The sequence below is a fragment of the Hippopotamus amphibius genome, chromosome 12 (genome assembly GCF_030028045.1).
Source record: "Hippopotamus amphibius kiboko isolate mHipAmp2 chromosome 12, mHipAmp2.hap2, whole genome shotgun sequence".
Taxonomy (NCBI): Eukaryota; Metazoa; Chordata; class Mammalia; order Artiodactyla; family Hippopotamidae; genus Hippopotamus; species Hippopotamus amphibius.
Window position 1 is genome coordinate 49,666,460 of NC_080197.1, and position 17,512 is coordinate 49,683,971.

Genomic DNA, 17,512 nt, shown 5'->3' on the forward strand with positions numbered 1-17,512 from the left:
AAACTGGAGTATTTTTTCCATAGGCCACACACTGGGTTAGCTCACCTTGGAGCAAGGGACTACCTGGGCATGATGACCTGATGGGTTGGGTGTGTCATGTGTGACCTGTGTTCTGGGCAGTTGTGCTTGTGAATCTCTTACCTCTGAACAGTTGAAGTGCTTGGCTTCCAAACATCTCCCCAGCTTGTGCTACAGCTTCTCCTCTAGTCAACTGGCATCTTCCTCTTATTCTCACTGCTGATTTCCCTGAGAGTATTCATAAACAAATAACTTAGAGCTACTTTTCTCTCCAGGAGTGGTCCTGGTTCTTCTTCACCTTTATCTCAGGGATCCCACCTTTCAAGATGCATCTTCTGTCTGGATGTGGGAAGTGCAGTAGTGTTGGGAGATGGAGGCAAGCATTTGTCCTCTCACAGCAGAGGTGAGGTGCCCGTTGCCCAGGTTTTGGTAGGCCCTCGCCTGGAGTCAGGACCAGAAAGGACAAAGTTTGACTGCAGATGCGGCTTCTTCCCTCTTGCTGGTACCAGATTGTCAGTGTATGTTTGCCTTTTTCTATGTCTTCACGGGCACTTTCACTGTCCAGTGGGGCCTCTGCTTCTGGGAGTGCACACCGGGTGCCACGTCCAGCTGGGCTCCAGCAGTTAGCTCTCGATGTTACAGTTACCGTTGGCTCTGCCTGTCGTCTAGTGAAGAAATCATACCTTCAGATCTATTTTTAATCTCTGAAAGTCTTTAAGGTTTGAAAACAGTTGTCTTTGGGCCCCTGATTGGGAAAATGAAAAATTACCAGGGAGTAAAATGAATCTGCCTTTTCACTGAGCTTAAAGTGATGTGGGTGGACTTGTTCATCTGAACGGAAGGATTTGGAAAGATAGGTTTTAATTTTCCTTATTTGTGTGGGTTTGAGAAATGTAATCCCCGCAGCTGCTTGGTTTCTACAATAGAATATCCAGCCTGCCACTTAGAAGCCTGCTACAGATTGATGGTAAACAGACTGTACTAGAGGCGTGCAGTAACCGTTTGTAACCAGGTGGTGGCTTTTGTGATACAAAGCAGCATTTCTGGCTGGGTGGTGTGGTTGGTTATACAATTCTGGTGAGTCTGTGTGGGTTATAAAAGCCGAAATTCCTTCAGCACCTGAAGCGTCTCCTGCTGAGCATCAGAAAGATCCCAGCCTCACACAGATCCTAGCACAGAATTGGTGGGTGGGGCACTGAGTACAAAATATTTTGCAGATATCTGGTAAGATTTCGCTTTGCAGGTAAGACCACTTCTTGGTACATAAGCTTTGCTTTGGGAAATTAGTGTCTGCGTCTATATGTGTCTGTGTCTGTACGTCTGGGTTCACAGCGTCTGTTTCCATGCACATGCATCTGTGACTGTGTGTGCTCCTGTCCATGACTGTGTGTCTGGTGGTGTGGGGGTTTATTTTGTTTTGTTTTTGTGCAAATTTATGGCTGTGTGTGCGAGTGTCTGTGTAGGTGGGTGAGAAGCCTGTGGCTCGAGTTTCCTGAGCTGGGTTACCAGAAAATCTCCAGAGTCTTTCTCGGTGCTGTCAGACATTATTTGAATATTAATAACATCAACATTTATGCAACTCTTAGAAGGCCCTGCCCTTCATTAAATATGTGAGAGCGACAATAAAAACCTGATTTGCAGCAATTAAAATATTGGATTCAGTGTTTTTCAGGTGCTCATTTACCTTATTTCTAAGTGAGGTCCAGTCCTGGGACTTTCAAGGCCTTGTGTGCTCTTTCTTGTTTTTTTTTATACAGAATTTTAAGGGTTCGAGGAAGAGTAAGTACACAGGCAACAAGGAACATAGATTAAACAAACCTCAAGGAGAGCTGGAGCCTCTTTTATAGCTGATTACATCTATTTTTAATCCTTTTAAGGTTTTGGGGTTGTAAAAAATGTCAGATTTAGATACCAAAAAAAGCAGTACATCTGTGACACGGGATTCTGAGTAACAGCAATCTCTGTATTGAATGGATGTGTGTTCTGTGTTTTGTTTGCTTTTTTTTTTTTTTTTTTTAAGTGGATTAGGAGGAACATGCTCCTCTGTAGGAAAAAAAGTGCTGCATAACATACTCACAGGCATGGGATGCTCACTGAAGGTCAGGAGAAGGGCTCCCACTTAATGAAGGTCAGGGCAAAGCTGCTTCAGTCACTGTGCACTTGGGCTTAGTCTGCAAAAGAATCACAGTGTCCCAGCCCAGGTACTTCGCAGCACAGTGTAGTCAGACCCACTACTCGGAAGTTTCAGTGCGGCCCTTCCCTTATCTTGGGAGAATCTGTGGAGGAGACAGAATTCTTGGTGAGCTGGAATAGGGGTCAGCAGGGGTGGGTGGGGTGAAAAAAATATTGCAGAAGAGATTTGCAAATGGGATTTCTTCCAGACTACAGGAAGAGAGCAGGTGGTTGAGAACCAAGTAACTGCCAAAGTCCAGGGAAACAGAGCAGGTATAGTAGGTAGTCAGGAAATTAGGGAAAGGTGGAGCTTGACCTCTCTCTGCAAGTGAGAGAAGGAAATTTAGTTTTGGCAGTTGGGGCAGAGGAGAAGTGAGAACATTCCAAAGAGGAATGGTACGGTCTAAAGAGTAATTCAGGGGGAGAGCTGACGTGTCCATTTGAGCTTGAGGCAGGGAAATGCGTCTCCCAGCTCATGTGCAGTGCCTTCTCCTCCAGCGGGGGCAGCAGAGGCAGCAGCAGCCAGAGGTGACAGGTGTGTCACCTGTGCTGGGAAGGGAGGATGAAGCCGGAGCTGGGTGAGACTGAGGGGCACAGGGTTATGAGCAGGGCAGAGCCATCCCTGGAGGTTACTCGAGCACCTGAGGCTGGTGTTGTGCTGGAAAGGTGGGGAGACGGCAAATGACAGGGTTACTTGGAGGTGTGGAAGAGGAAAACGTGTCTTTCTTTTTATTTGCAGACAGTAACTGGGGGCTTTCCTCAGCTTCCTGCTAAATGACCTGCAGACGGAACATCTCAGGCCTTTCCTGGCTGTTCATCTGTAGAGCCTCGTTCTGCTAGTCAGCCTGTCAGGGAACAGGAACAGTTTTCACGCTCTCAGTGCAGTGTTTGTCACTTGCCCTAGGCTTCTGTCCAAGGGTATATCAACCTCTTTGTGCCTCAGTTTTCTAAACTGTGGGGATAGTAACAGTCCTTCCTAGAATTTTTATAAGGTCAAGTGAAATCATGTTTGTAACTTGGATATGATAGGCAGTCAGTTTTGCATGTGTTTTATTTTGTCATTAAAATTCTATATAAAATTAGCTTTTCAGTGGCCCCTGTACATTAAAAATAGTATTAATACACTAAAAATTGTTTCAATAAAAATATACCATTTGTACAAAAAGTGATATGTTAAATCACACAGTGGAAATAAATGCAATAAAATCTATCTTGATTCTGCTTGAGTTTTCTTAAATATCCATTTATGTTTTAATTCTGGCACACAGGCTATGCCTTTTGCTCTGCTACCTCTCCCTCACCCTCTCTCGTATTCCAGCTGCACAATATCCTTGAACGAATCTGGGGGGCAGGGCTGAGGTTTTGTTTTGGTTATATGGCTAACTGATCCATGGAAAATGCTCAGGTTTTCTTCAAGTATTTGAATGCCTTTTACGTGATGAACCCTGTGTCCCTGCCTGGTTGCAGAGCTGGACCAAGAAGCTGTGTGCCATTGAAACGTGCAAGTAGAGGGACAGCTAACCAAGAATGCTTCCTGTAGAAGGAGGCTTTTTGAGCTGAGACTGGGGAACTCTGCACATCAGCATGGCTCATGTTGCTAGTACCTGGGGCAGGAGAGGCACAGTGAGGACGATGAGTGTTAAGGTCTTGTCATAATTTTAAAAAAAGTTTGGGGAAGAGATTTCTGTTGGATGATACTAGCTTCAGCATCTGGTACCTACAACATTAGGTCAGAAAAACAGAGATCCCTGATGACTTCCTATTTTAAAGCCACCAAACTAACAACATCAGCTGCTTTGACCTTTTACTGTACACTTGACTCCATCTTTCCTCTAACTGAGCAGTCAGTGAGTCATTGTCTCTCTAGACAGCATGACCACCAATTTTCATGGCTCAGGCTGTGTGTAAACTGACATCAGCAAAACAGCCTGTCTCAGGCTGGATCTGAGCATCTTAGGATTTAGAGTTTAGTTTGGGACCGGAGCTTATTCTGGACCAAGGGCTTCCCAGGCCAGGTCTCTGAAAGAGACTGAAGGAGTCTTCTGCCCGCAGAGCATGTGCTTAAATAACACCGTCCATCATTTTATCAGTCAGCCATCTCATCTTATGCTCCAGAAATATTTGCTTTCAATTAGGAATGATCTTCCCCTCTCACCTCACCCCGCGGGTGTTCCAGGAACACTTGCCATGTCCATCCAGTGGCTTTGCATCCCCTCAGCCCCCTTTTGAGGACCCCGACTCCATTTTTAGGTGATTCGAAAGTAGTCAGGCAGCATTCATCCTGGGCCCTCCCTTCCACTTTCCCTGTAGGGTTGTGCCATGGGTGTCTCATAGGCCGTGGGGCTCCGGAGGTTCTCAGCAGGTGGTTTCTGAGATGAAACCTGACAACCAACCTGATTCCCCTTCAGAAACCCAGGTTTTATCTGACTTTTTAAAAATTCCCTTCTTCTTGAGAGAACAAATCGACAAACCAAGACAGTGACAGAAGCTTACACAGCTCATTAGGTTGCAACAGAGATTGTCTTGATTGCAGTCACTGAGGTGTGATTTAGGGCTCTGATAGATTTTAAGGAAAGGCCACTCTGAGGCCATGGTTCTGGGTACCCTCCATTTTTGTGGCAAGGGGATGTTATATTTTGTTATCAGTGTTGTCACCTTATACCACTTTAGCAAATTATTTCTGTGAGTATGTTAAAGTTCAGCAAATAACCTGATTTAAATTGGGCACTTGAAACCTGCCTTGTGTGTCACTGGGCAGAGCTTTAGTTTACATCAGTGACTTTTAGGCTCTTTTTGACTGACCCACAGTTTTTGCCTTGAAATTCTGGGTTACCCTTATCTTGTGAGATGTACTCTGAATTTTCTTTATTCTGTTAGATTTCGTTGTTCTGCAAATTCAGGCTGAGATCCAGTTCATGGCCCACTAGTGGGTGGTGACTTGCAGTTTGAAAAAGAAGAGCAAGGGTTCTTAGAATGTTTTGGAAAAGGCTGTAGGATGATTTTTTTTTCCCGCAGTTGCACCCTGTGAGCATAACTGTAATCACAAGATCAAATAATAGCCATTTCTTACAGGTTCATTTCATTACCGTTTAAATGGAGTAGTGGTAGCTAGCCGAGGTCAGCATCAGAATTCTGACTCCCTGAAGCAAGACTCTGTGTGTTAGGCAACCATTGAGGTCATTATATTTAAAGGGAGTTTGATTGCGTACAAGTTGAGGGCATTTGTTCCAGTAATCTTTCTTTTGGCTTGAATTAAAAGCGATTAGGTCAGATGTTAGCATTTAGCAGAATTTAATGGAGCAGTCACAGTTCAACTGTAATCCCTTAATGATGGGATTTAAGCAGAGTCACAGATTGACTTTTAAAATGTGCTTTATCATTGAAGCTGGCCGACTCTGGAAGTTCTTGTTTGTGTCTTAGGAAGGACCAGACTACCACTTGGCAAGTTGAGGTTTTGAGTTTCCTTGTCCCAGAGTTTTCCTTCTTGGTCACATCCTCTCACCTGTCTAGACAGATTTTCTACAAGTGGAGGAAATAGCTTCATCCCATCCCAGGTTGCCCATCCAAAGCTGTTGATCTGAGAACCACTAGCATCAGAACATTTGTGCGTTTGTTAAAAATGTAAGTCCCAGGTTTCTGTGCAGGTCTATGGAATCAGAATTTGGGGGAGGGGACTTTTTAAAAGTTGGTGGGTTATGGGAGTTAAAAATTTTTTTTCTCCTAAAATCAACTTTACTGAGCCATAGCTTACATGCAGTAAATGGATATACGTACAAATGGAGCCACCAGAATCATGGCTGAGATACAGAACATTTCTGCCACTCCACAGGTCCCTTCCACTGCCTTTGGAGACCCTCCTTTCCGTCTTTGCTGCTGCAGGTCACCACTGTCTGTTTCCTATCACCCACGGTTAGTTTTGTCTACAGGGAGTCAGGCAGCCTTGTATCTGTGCGACTTCTCCGTGTTGTTACGGGCCTCAGTAGTTGCTTCCTTTTAATTTCTGAGTGTCCTTTGTATGGACCCAGCATGGTTTGTTTATCCATTTGCCTGTTGGACCTTCCTTTGTCTTGAGTTTGTTATAAAACAGCTTTGAATATTTTTCTGTCCGTATTTGTGTGGAAGAAATCTGCACGTAGAATAAGATTCCCAGTTGAGTCTTAGGTACATGAACCATTGATTCTTATTCTCTCTGTTCTTTTCTTTCTTATTCTTTATCATTTTGGAGAACTGTAGATTTTTATATCTAGATCAAACGATGGATTTGCTGTGCAGTTATGTTTTCAATGTAGTATTCATTCAGTGCCATCTGTTTGGGGTAAATGTGTATCTTACCAACATTTGTTGAGTTCTGTTTTAAGAACTGGAATATAGAGATGAAATGTGCACAGGGGGATTCTGTCCTTTGGAGGACTCTTAGTAATTAGTTCACTCAACCATAGAGAGCTTTGTATGCTGTGTGCTAGGGACTCCTAGGTGCTGGTGCTGGGAGGACACATTTTCTTAGGATTTGGCTGTGCTTCCAGGAAACACAAAAGATGTTGATATTATACTCCAGGAGCAGTTTGGCCCTTAAATCCTCTGTTTGGGTAGTACCATCACACTTTGAAGGCAGGTGGCCATGGTAAGCCACAGTTGAGGAGTTGACACTGACGGGAGAAATGGTCAGATTAAAAAATTCATTGCAAAAGAAGTGATCACCGGCTGAACCGCTGATGAAATAAACACTAATTAAAAAATGTTATTCTGCATTTGTGCGTGATTATTGGTGGCTAAAGAACTGGTGGCTCAGTCTTTAGGGAATTCACAGATTTGTTAAAGATCTGAATATTTTACTTTTCTATTTACTCATAGCACAATTTCCCAAATTGTTATTTTGCCACCCTATCAGGCTTACATTTATTAAGATTCATTTATTATTTTTTTGAGTCTGGTGACTTGCTTGCTTGCTCTAAGGTAGTGATTTTTAACTCTGGCTGCAGGAGATTTTTATAAAATCTAGATGCTCAGGCTATACAGTCCTATTCAGTAGACTCTCTGGGTGGGTAGAGAGTATTTTTAAAGTTCTTATGTGGTTCTAACATAGAGTCAAAGTTGAGGACCACTTCTTGGCTCAGCCTTGGCTCTTGGTATTCCTCTTTTATTTTCAGTTCCCTGCTTCACTTGCTGAGTATAATTTACAGTCTTGGCTTTTCTCCATTCTCTTCTGACAACAAAAATTACTCTACAACTTTAAACATGAGAACTTTATTCCACACCACTTTGTAAGTATGGAGTTGTGTCCTGACCGCTCAACAAAAAGGACTGAACTGTTTCGTGTCCCCTTGTTAAGGGGGACTGATCACTTTTCTGGATTTGATCTGCATAGTAGGGGAGAACTAGGTGCTGATGTGGCTCTTGGGGGAGAAAGCGAGCACAGCTTTTATTGTTAAGTGAAAACTTTAGGAACTATAGAGGAATAAAAGGAAGAAAATAGGTCCTTTGCTGTCCCATCAATCAACATTTTGGCTAACATTTTGGTGTGTATATGCGTGTAACACACTTACACATGGACAGTGGGTTATTGCTGTGCATATTTTCATTGTGTAAATTGCTTTTAATTCTTTCCATTCCATCATTTTAGAAAATTGATATCTTTATTGTTATTTATTGTAACTGAGATCTGCCCTCTTAACAAACTTTTAAGTGAACAGTACAGTGTTGTTAACTATAGGCATGTTGTGCAGCAGGTCTCTAGACCTTCATCTCACGGAGTAAACTTTACACCTGATGAAAAGCAGCTCCCCACCTCTCCCTCCCTCCAGCCCCTGGCAACCACCATTCTGCTCTCTGTTTCCATGAGTGACTGTTCCAGGTACTCCTGTAAGTGTAATCATGTGGTATTTGTCCTTCCGTGACTAGCTTATTTCCTTTAGTATCATATTGTACTTAAAAAAAAACCTGTTTCCTTATATAACATAGAGCAAACATTTTTCCACATCAGTAAATATTTCTGTGCCGTCTTTTTAGTGGCTGCAATGACATTCCTTTATATGAACATAGCATAGTTTTACCAGTCCATTCCCTAGTGTCGGGTATTAGATTTTTCTTGATTTTTGTCTTATTAACAATGTTAACATGCACAATTTTGTAGCTAAATCTTTATATGTCCTAATTATTACCTTAGAATACATTCCCAGAAGTGGTGTTTCCTCAGGATATATTAAAAGTGAATATGGATATTTATAATTCTTGTTATATATAACCAAATTGCCTTCTTATTAGCAAATTTATTTTTCATTAGGAGTGTTTTTCTATGTCTCTATCACCGTACAATAAGGGTATTGTAAATAACTGATGTAGGTTTAAAAAAAAAAGTGTACCTCATTTCAATGTACTTTTGATTTTAAACAAGGATCGAACATTTATTTTGCCATTTGTTTTTGTGGGAGATTGAGGGTTAGAAGCGCATATGTTTTGCCCATTTTTATAGCAAGGATTTTTGTTTTCTGTTTATTGATTTGCAAGAGGTCTTCAAATAGTAAAGATGTCAACACATTATCTTAATCTGTGTTATATTTTGCCTTTTGATTTTGTTGGAATTTTGACAGTACAGAAATGTAAAAAATTTTGTATTGTAAAAATCTGTTAGCCTCCAGCTCTGTTTCATCTTTAATGATATACTAAAAAAGGAGTCCCCTACCCTAACATTATACAGTCATTTAGTGGGTTTATTACTTTTCTGGATTTTATTAATAGTGAACCAGTTGTCTTGGCATGTTGTATTGAAAAATCCATACTTTGTTGTAAGATTTAAATGCTTCCCACGTTGTATATTTGTCAGTTTGTGGGTTTTCTGGTGTGTGACCTATTTGTCTGCCCTTGTACCTATGTTGAACTCCTCTCTCTACTATGACTGTAGGTCCCTTTCTGAGAGAGCATGTTCTTCTTGTTCTTTTGTCAAATATTTGTGGCTACTTTTGCTTATTCTTCCACAGGAATTTTAGGAAGTCCCCTTTTCTCTCCCTTTAGTGTATTAATTGAGTTTTGTTAAACTTACATACTTTATGTTTATAGGAAAATGTATACCCTTAGTAGCTCTCTTATCCAATAATATAGCCTGTTTCTCTGGTTATTCAAGTATCTTTCATGGCCCTTAGTAATAGTTTATAGCTTTATTTGTAAAGGTCATGCTCATTTTTTGTTAAATTTAAGTATTTAATGCTATTATTGCCATTCTAAACAGGATTCCTTCGTCCTCTTATCTTTAGGGGTCAGCAAACATTTTTGTAAATATCTTAGGTTTTGTGGGCCTGATGGCCTCTGTCACGTACTTCTGCCTTGGTGGTGTTTACAACCTTTTAAAAATGTAAAAACTAGTCATAGCCGGGGACCACACCAAACCAGGCCAGGCAGTGGTTTGCTGGCTTCTGATCTAGATGCTTATTGTTGGCATCTGGGAAATGTTTGAATCAGTCAGCACTTAAGGAGCTTTCCTCATGTTTGTACCTAGCCAACTATGCATAGATTCTCTCCAATTTTCATCTCTCTCTCTCTTTTTATAGTTAATTAAGTAATTAATTTATTGGCTGTGTTGGGTCTTTGTTGCTGCGTGTGGGCTTTCTTCAGTTGTGGCAAGTGGGGGCTACTCTTTGTTGCAGTGCGCGGGCTTCTCATTGCCGTGACTTCTCTTGTTGCGGAGCACGGAGCACGAACTCTAGAGCGCAGGCTCATTAGTTGTAGCACACGGGCTTAGTTCCTCCGCGGCACGTGGGATCTTGCCGAACCCTTGTCTCCTGCATTGGCAGGCGAATTCTTAACCACTGTGCCACTGGGGAAGTCCCTCATCTCTCTTAATAAGGCTGTCTTTTCCTTTCAAATATTTCCCCTCATCTTTCTCTGTCAGTTGAATGATAGCAGTGATGTCGACAACCTGGCCTGTCCTTGACGTTCACGTGTCTGTTGTGTCACAGATAAGTTTGATGTTGGCTGTTACTTTTCTTTTCCAAGATTAAGTGAGTATTAAGCAGGAATGACCGTTACATTATATGAAGTACCTTTATTATTATTTTTTAAGCATCATTTATTCATTCTACATATTTTGGGGAGCCTTTAATACAGGTGCCAAGTTCAGCACTGGGGATACTGCCTCTTGTTCTGCACCTGTGATGCAGGTAGACATTATCTTGCTGTGTCATAACCATCTTTATGGTTCTCAGACACCATGATGAGGTGTGGTGATCAGAGGCAGCATTGATGGGAGTTACCCCAGGGTAAGGGGCGAGATGAAGGGTGCCTGTTTTGGAGGGACAGCATGTGCAAGGGCCTGAGGGCTAGAGGTGGACCCAGCACCTTCAAGGAACTGAAAGATGGAAACCACAGCACAGTGGGGCAGAGTTTCACAGTAGGCTTCACAGTGGACCTGCAACCTTGTAAGGAATTTGGGTGTTATTCTCATTAAAGGGCATGGTAGTTTTTGTTGCATGGCCGTGCTCACTGCATTAGAGCTGTCGAGATGGAGCAAGAAAACGAGACGAGAGGCTGCGGTGCTGTTGAGACGATGCCTGTGCCGTGGAGTGGCCAGAAGTGCGCAGGTTCCAGAGCTCCTGGTCTGAGGAGGGCAGGTTTCAGCCCTGGAGGAGGGGCTCGGCCACCTCTGCCCCTCAGAGCTCCCTCAGAAATCACAGGGCGGGCAGTGTTTAAGGCCAGCTGGCCTGGGCCTTATAAACTGAGGATAGTTTTATGTCTTGTCTGTACACATTGATAGGACAGGAGTACTGATTAAAGTGTGGATCCTGCTGCTGCACTGCATGTAGCTGTGTGTCCTTTGGCAAGTTACTTAACTTCTGAAGCTGTTTCCATTTTGTGGAGCTAGTGTGCCTATCAAGTAACACTGTGCTTACTGGGGAGAGAGAATTGCCATTTATATAATGAGAGGTAAGAGGTGTGTCCGGCACACGCAGGTGCCTATAGTCGGAAAGCTGCTGTCATTCTTACGTGTTCATAGTTGGTGAGTCTGATCTTTTATCCCTTAGCCCATCCCTTCCCCTCGTCATGTGGTCAGGGGCAAGATAGCAGTGGCTTTGAGCACAATGGCAGGTTTCCTGGGAGATTTTGCCTTTTGTTTTACCACAAATTCTAACACAGACCCTAAACTCCACCTTTTTAAAAAAATTTTTTAATTTTTATTTATGTATTTATTTTTGGGCATGTTGGGTTTTCATTGCTGCATGTGGGCTTTTCTGTAGTTGTAGTGAGCAGGGGCTACTCTTCGTTGTGGTGCGCGGGCTTCTCATTATGGTGGCTTCTCTTGTTGCAGAACATGGGCTCTAAGTGCGTGGGCTTCAGTAGTTGTAGCTGGAAGCCTCAGTAGTTGTGGCATGTGGGCTCTAGAGTGCAGGCTCAGTAGTCATGGCACACAGACTTCATTGCTGCGTGGCATGTGGGATCTTCCTGGACCAGGGATCGAACCCTTATCCCCTGCATTAGCAGGCGGATTCTTAACCGCCGCGCCACCAGGGAAGTTCCAAACTCTGCCTTTTAAAATCTTTTCCTGTATTTGCCTTTGGACCTTGGCATTTCCCCACACAAAAGTTCAGCTTTATGCATAAAACATCCTGATCTCAAGTTGATGCGTGGTTTCTGGCCTTGAGGCTGTCTTCACCAGTCTTGAGTACTTGGCTGTCAAGTACTCTGTCATTTTGGAACTTTCAAGGATACATTTTTGTTTTCAGTGTTTACTGTCTTCTCCTTTTCTTTTCTTTCTCTTCTTCTTCCCTCCATTTGCCCGCCCTTCTCCGGTTTTGCAGCCCTCTGCCCCAAAGCCTTTCTCAAAGCTTACTGCCCTGTACTTTCTTTGGCCCTAAAACCTTTTGTGCTCGCTTGTGTCTGTGTCTTTAGGACTCTCCGAAGGCTGCTGTTCTGCAAGAGGCAGGCAAAGGGTTCCCTCAGTATAGCTTGTGAGAGCCGGTTAAGCATTTGGTAGAGAAACAGAGTACAGACTACTTGATGAAAGTGGTCTTTTTGGGATGGAATTTGTTCCGCTCTGTTCCTGGTGATGGGGGGCAGTGGGAAGGGTTGGCTACTGCAATGGATGTACGCATCTGAAACAAACATGAAGAGAAAATTAACCTAGCAGAGTAAATGTACTCTCCATTAAAGTCCTATTATCTTCCCTAAAGTTAACATGGGTAAGTGTGGACTTGAAAGCTCTGCTGGTGTGCTGATGGCTGTGGGGCTGGACATAGAGCAGAGAGCTTATTGGTTCCGCTGGATGTGACTGGCAGGTGGTCTTGTAAAAATCTGTTTTCACCACCCTCTTTGCTTGTCCTGTCCTCTGGAAAACATAAGCTCTTGGTCAAGGTAAAAATCTGTCAGGGCTACTTCAGGCAGATTTTGTATTTAGTATGTTTGTTGTCACACCCTATCTTTTTTTTCTGAGATCTTGGGAAGCTGATGGATGGCAGTAGCTAAATCACAATGTAGAATATTGATGGATTTGATGACATAAAAATAAAAACAATTCAAAAAGATCATTCACAAAATTCATGAGCAAACAAAAGGCTAGAATAAGATATTTGCATGAAATATAACAAAAAATTATTATCTGTCGTGTGCGTTGTAAGATGTTTAGCAGCACTCCTGGCCTCCACTTATTAGATACTAGTAGCTCTCCCCCAGTTGTGACAACCAAAAATGCCTCCAGACATTGCCAAGATGTCCACTGAAGGAAAAAAATGGAGGTATATGATGTGGACAAGAGTGCAAAACATGCGCAAATATTTAAACCAAAAGGAATTTTGGTGTGTGCACCTAGCTCTGTTCAATTGAGGCAGCTTCATGTTCTGGCAGCTATTTCTTTTATTTTTTCCTTTTTAACCTCTAACTGTTGAATTCTCAGGTTTTGTGTAATTCAGTCTCTTTTCTTACTTGTTTATGTTTCAGTTTTTCCCCAGCTCATCTAAAGTCCTTGAGCAGAAGGTTTCCTACTTGTCTTTCCAGACTTCTTGTAGGTTTCCTTCACATTTGCAGGACAGCTTGTCTGGGTCACTCATTCTCTGTGGGAAATTAACTGGTGCTAAGAACTAACATTGTTCTAATCTGAGTGCTGTCACTCTTGAATGTTTTCTGTCCCTTCTCACCCCTACCTGCATGTGGTATTTTTTTCTTTATCTTAGGGAATTCCCTGGTGGTCTCATGGCTAGGACTCCGCGCCTACACTGCCAAGTGTGCAGGTTCAATCCCTGGTGGGGGGAGGAGGGGACTAAGATCCCGCAAGCTGCGCTGTGTACACCCCCACCCCCACCCCCCCCCCCAAAAAAAAAGAAAAAAAAGTAGGAACACCCAGGCGTGTTGGGTCGTACTTGTGCCAGTCCTGGAAGGGGTCCTACGTGCCCTCTCATTTTTAAGCCAAATTCTCCACATGCTTTTTAGTCTTTTGGTGGATTTCTTTTATGATTCAAGTCATACTTCTGTTGTTTGAAATTGAGTTTTAATATATTCTGCTTCGCTGAAGCTTAGCTGCATGGGGTTGCTTCAGTAGCTTCCTGCCTTTGACTTTTGCTTGGATTTTCTTAGTTTGGAGCACTGTCCAGAGTCTCGAAGATTCTCTGAGCACGTCAGATCCACCTGGGTCTAGTAGTTTTGATTTTCCTGCCGTTTTCTTATCTCTTGCCACTTTGCATACCCCACCCCCTTTTTTGAGATTGGATTTCTTTTTTAGGTTTATGTGGTCATTTGATTAGATATCGAATGTTTCGGTTCTGTTTTTTATGTGGCATTCTAGCCCATTTAAGCTCACCTTGCTACCTTCCTGGAATTCTTTGTGGTCATTTAATCCTAGGTTGGTTTTGTCTCCTCTTTCTTATGCTTTTCAGTGTCTCCCAGCCTTTAATTTGGTACCTGTAGGAAATTCATAATTATTTTAATATTCGTACAATCATAGTATATTGGCTATAACTGAACTGTTTACTCTGTCTAGCCACAAGTGACTATTTAAACTTAAATTTCATACAATTAAAGATTCAGTTTCTCTGTTTGCACTAGTCATATTTCAGTAGGCTGTGACTAGTGACTACTGTATTGGACAAGGCAGGTGTAGAATGTTTCCATCATTGCAGCAAATTCTGTTGGGTAGTGCCGGGCTGTAAAATGGATACCATAACACATGTCAAAGAAATCCCTCTGCTATTTTTTTCTCCCTAGTATCCTGGTATTTTTGATGGTTCAGTTTGGTGGTCCTCCCCTCCAGAGGGTGGTTCAGAATCTGAGTGACTATAAATGAAGGTGACTGGGGACTTGAAAAGTGTAATTAAGTGATGAGTTTTTCTTTGGTGTTTGAATGTAACTTGAACTCTGACTTTGCTGTACAGGAAACGCAGGGTCTGTGTGTCCTGTGCTGTCTCTGTGTCCTGTGCTGTCTGTGTGCCTGATGTGATTTGGCTGCTTTCCCTTTCTTTAGGTGTGCTAAGAGATGGCACTTGTGGGGCTCGTCTCTGCCTGAGAATCGGCACTGGAAGAGCTGACTGACTGATCCTGGCTCCTTGCGTGAACAAGCCTTAACTTCCAGCCACGTCAGTTCAAAGGCCGAGCTGCTTGTTTCCTCTTAATGATGGGTGTCGGTAAGAACACTACGTCCAAGTCCACGGAGGCTGGAAGTTCAGCTGAAGGCAAATATGAAGATGAAATGAAGCACCCGGCTTTCTTTACTCTTCCGGTAACAGCATTCCCTGTCTTCCTTTCTTCTTAAGTCACTCTAAAGTAGTTTCTGCGTTGAACAGGATTAGCTTTAATCCTCCTGTTTTCAGCAAAGGTTAAGGCATTTGAGAACCAGATGCTTTTCACACGAGATGGTCTTTGGGAACCCTGTTGGCTGACAGTGGTTTTGGCCTGCTCTCTGCCTGGAGTCACCTGATGGGATTAACTCCAAGAAAGCATGCCTTGCTGGGAACATTGTAAAACTGGCCCAGTGCTTACTGTGTATTGGAGGATGCTGAAGTTTAATTTTATCTCCAAAAATGTGTTTTTATGAAATAATCTGTGACCCAACTTGAGACTTGGATTTCAGAGTGGGAGAGTCATGAATGACGTTCATTGTTTGGAACCCAGTGTCCGTGACTTGTATTCTGGCAGTAGCGTCCAAGATAGAGGTATATTACCTGGACAGGTTATATCAGTTGGATGAGGTTAATTACATACATTCATTATATTCAATGCTAATGTTCTTTCAGATGTAGGATTATGACTTGATGTGTATAAAGTTACCTAAAGTGTTGGTTTAAAAAAGAGAAAAGCTCTTTAGAGGGAGCTTGCCTCAGGTGTTTTTACCTTATTGTTGGGAATAGGTTAATGTCAAGAATGTCTTTCTAGGATTCCTTAAAACATGGTCCTGGAATTGCCTCACTGCCATATTACCCAGTAAAAAAAGATGTGAACATAGCATTTTTATGTACATTGGTTGCCCTGATTTACAGTTACATTTTGATTTTTACTCTGTGAATTCAGAGAGCTGTTTCACTGATTTTACAACTGGTGTTACTTGTTTTCTTTCTTTCTGTAAAGTAAAATTTTGAAACTAGATTTTCTGTTATACTGAAGGCTTAAGGTAGACGTAGATTATCTAGAGGAAGGGATAAGTCAGGTTTCTGAGTTTAAATTAGAGCATCTTTCAAAAGTGAAAAGGAGAGTTCATGCCTGGGTATTGACTTGTCTGTCCTATGCATCTGCCCCACAGACCATTCACCCCTCACCCTCCTGCACTTGAGCACACCTTAACCACCTGCCTGCCTTGTCATTATGGCCTGGAGTTTTAGGCTTGTTTTAGCATTCAGATTGTGACCTTGCACAGTTAGCAGTTAAAGTCACCAAATATGTTATCCGTTTTCATATTCACTGTTGTTTCTCGTATCCCTCTCCTTCCCTCTTTGTTCACTTTTCTTTTAAACTGCACCAAGGGTCTGTGGATGGTCACCATGTTTGTCTTTGCACATCTGAAAATAACTCTATTTTGCTCTCACCACCTCCGTTCACCACCTCCTTCCACTTCAGCTGCCATGCATCCAGGGGACCTCTCCTCACCCTAGCACTTCCTGTCTCTACCCACACCTCTCTGCTCTTAGGACATGGGTCTGTCTCTCCCTGTTCCTCATTCAGCGACCATAAGGTGTGCACACTAATTTCATAGAATCTGATAGCCTTAGAGGTGAAAGTGGCTTCAGAACTTTGCTTGTGGTTCTGTGGGAAAGTGAAGTGTAGGGATTTACCCAAAGCGTCTAGCTCACATGATGTGTTAATTAAGTAAAGTTTATATGAGTTGGATCACACAGGCTCTTGTCCCCAGGGACAAGTGAACCGGAGGTGGTGTTGGAACTTGTCGGGATAGTGCAGAGGGAGGGGTCAGCCTGAGCCAAGTCAGGTAGAGGAGGGAAGTGTGGAGGAACTGTGCTAGGACCATTAGGCTGGAAGCCTAGATTCTGAGTCGTTCCTGAGTGATGGGCTAGGAAGTGTATAAGTTTCTAGTCTATCAATAAAAAGCTCTCCAAGAGTTTTGACCAAGAGGATAACCCAAAAGGTTGTGCTTTACAAGAAACTGGAGTAGGGAACAATTAGATGAAGCAGGAAAAGTGTTGTTTTAGTCACGTCTGGCGGCTGTAACAATTTACCACACACTGGGTGACTTGAGCCACAGACATTCATGTCTCACAGTTTTGGAGTCAGGGAAGAACAAGATCACGGCACCAACAGATTTGGCTCCTGGTGAGGGCTCTCCTCTCCAGCTGCCTTCTCACTGGGTCCTGACAAGCTGAGAGAAGAAGCTCTAGTGTCTCTTTTCCCTCTTATAAGAATACTAAGTCTGTTATGGGGGTTCTACCTTTATGACCTTATCTAACCCTAATTACCTTCCAAAGGCCCTGTCTTCTAATCACATTGGGAGTTAAGGCTTCAACATATGAATGGGGGTGGGGTGGGGAGCAAAACATTCAGTCCATAACAGGTATCTGTTGCAATAATCACTTAGCAAGTATTTGTTGAGCACATTCTATATAAGAGGTGGCCTATATCTATGCATAAAACCTTACAACTTATTCTTTGCCCTCAGGAGTGAGTGAGCTAGAGCAGTGAGAAGACAATCCCAGCACAGTGGAGTGAGCACTGCAGAGGGTTCCTGTAGCAACAGGAGCCCACCGGAAGGCCCGGGGCTCTTTTTGGGATGACTGTTGGGGTTAGGACAGGGAGTCAGGGAGGCCTGGGAGATACCCAGTCTTATGCGGGGTAAGTACAGTAGGATTGGAGGTGAGGCTGACAGAGGGATGCTGAGAAGATCTGAGGGCTGAGAGAGGAGAAGGTA

At 42.9% G+C, this 17,512-nt stretch overlaps 1 protein-coding gene across 2 annotated transcripts in view; it reads left to right on the forward strand.

The window, feature by feature from the left end:
* Window positions 1-17,512, forward strand: part of SLC23A2 (solute carrier family 23 member 2) — a 128,605-nt gene that overhangs the window by 36,230 nt on the left and 74,863 nt on the right. For both annotated transcript variants that reach the window (XM_057702317.1, XM_057702316.1), the window contains one exon: window positions 14,627-14,881. In XM_057702317.1, coding sequence (XP_057558300.1) covers window positions 14,774-14,881 — 108 coding nt within the window. In that variant the 5' untranslated portion in view covers window positions 14,627-14,773. The remainder of the gene's footprint in view (window positions 1-14,626; window positions 14,882-17,512) is intronic.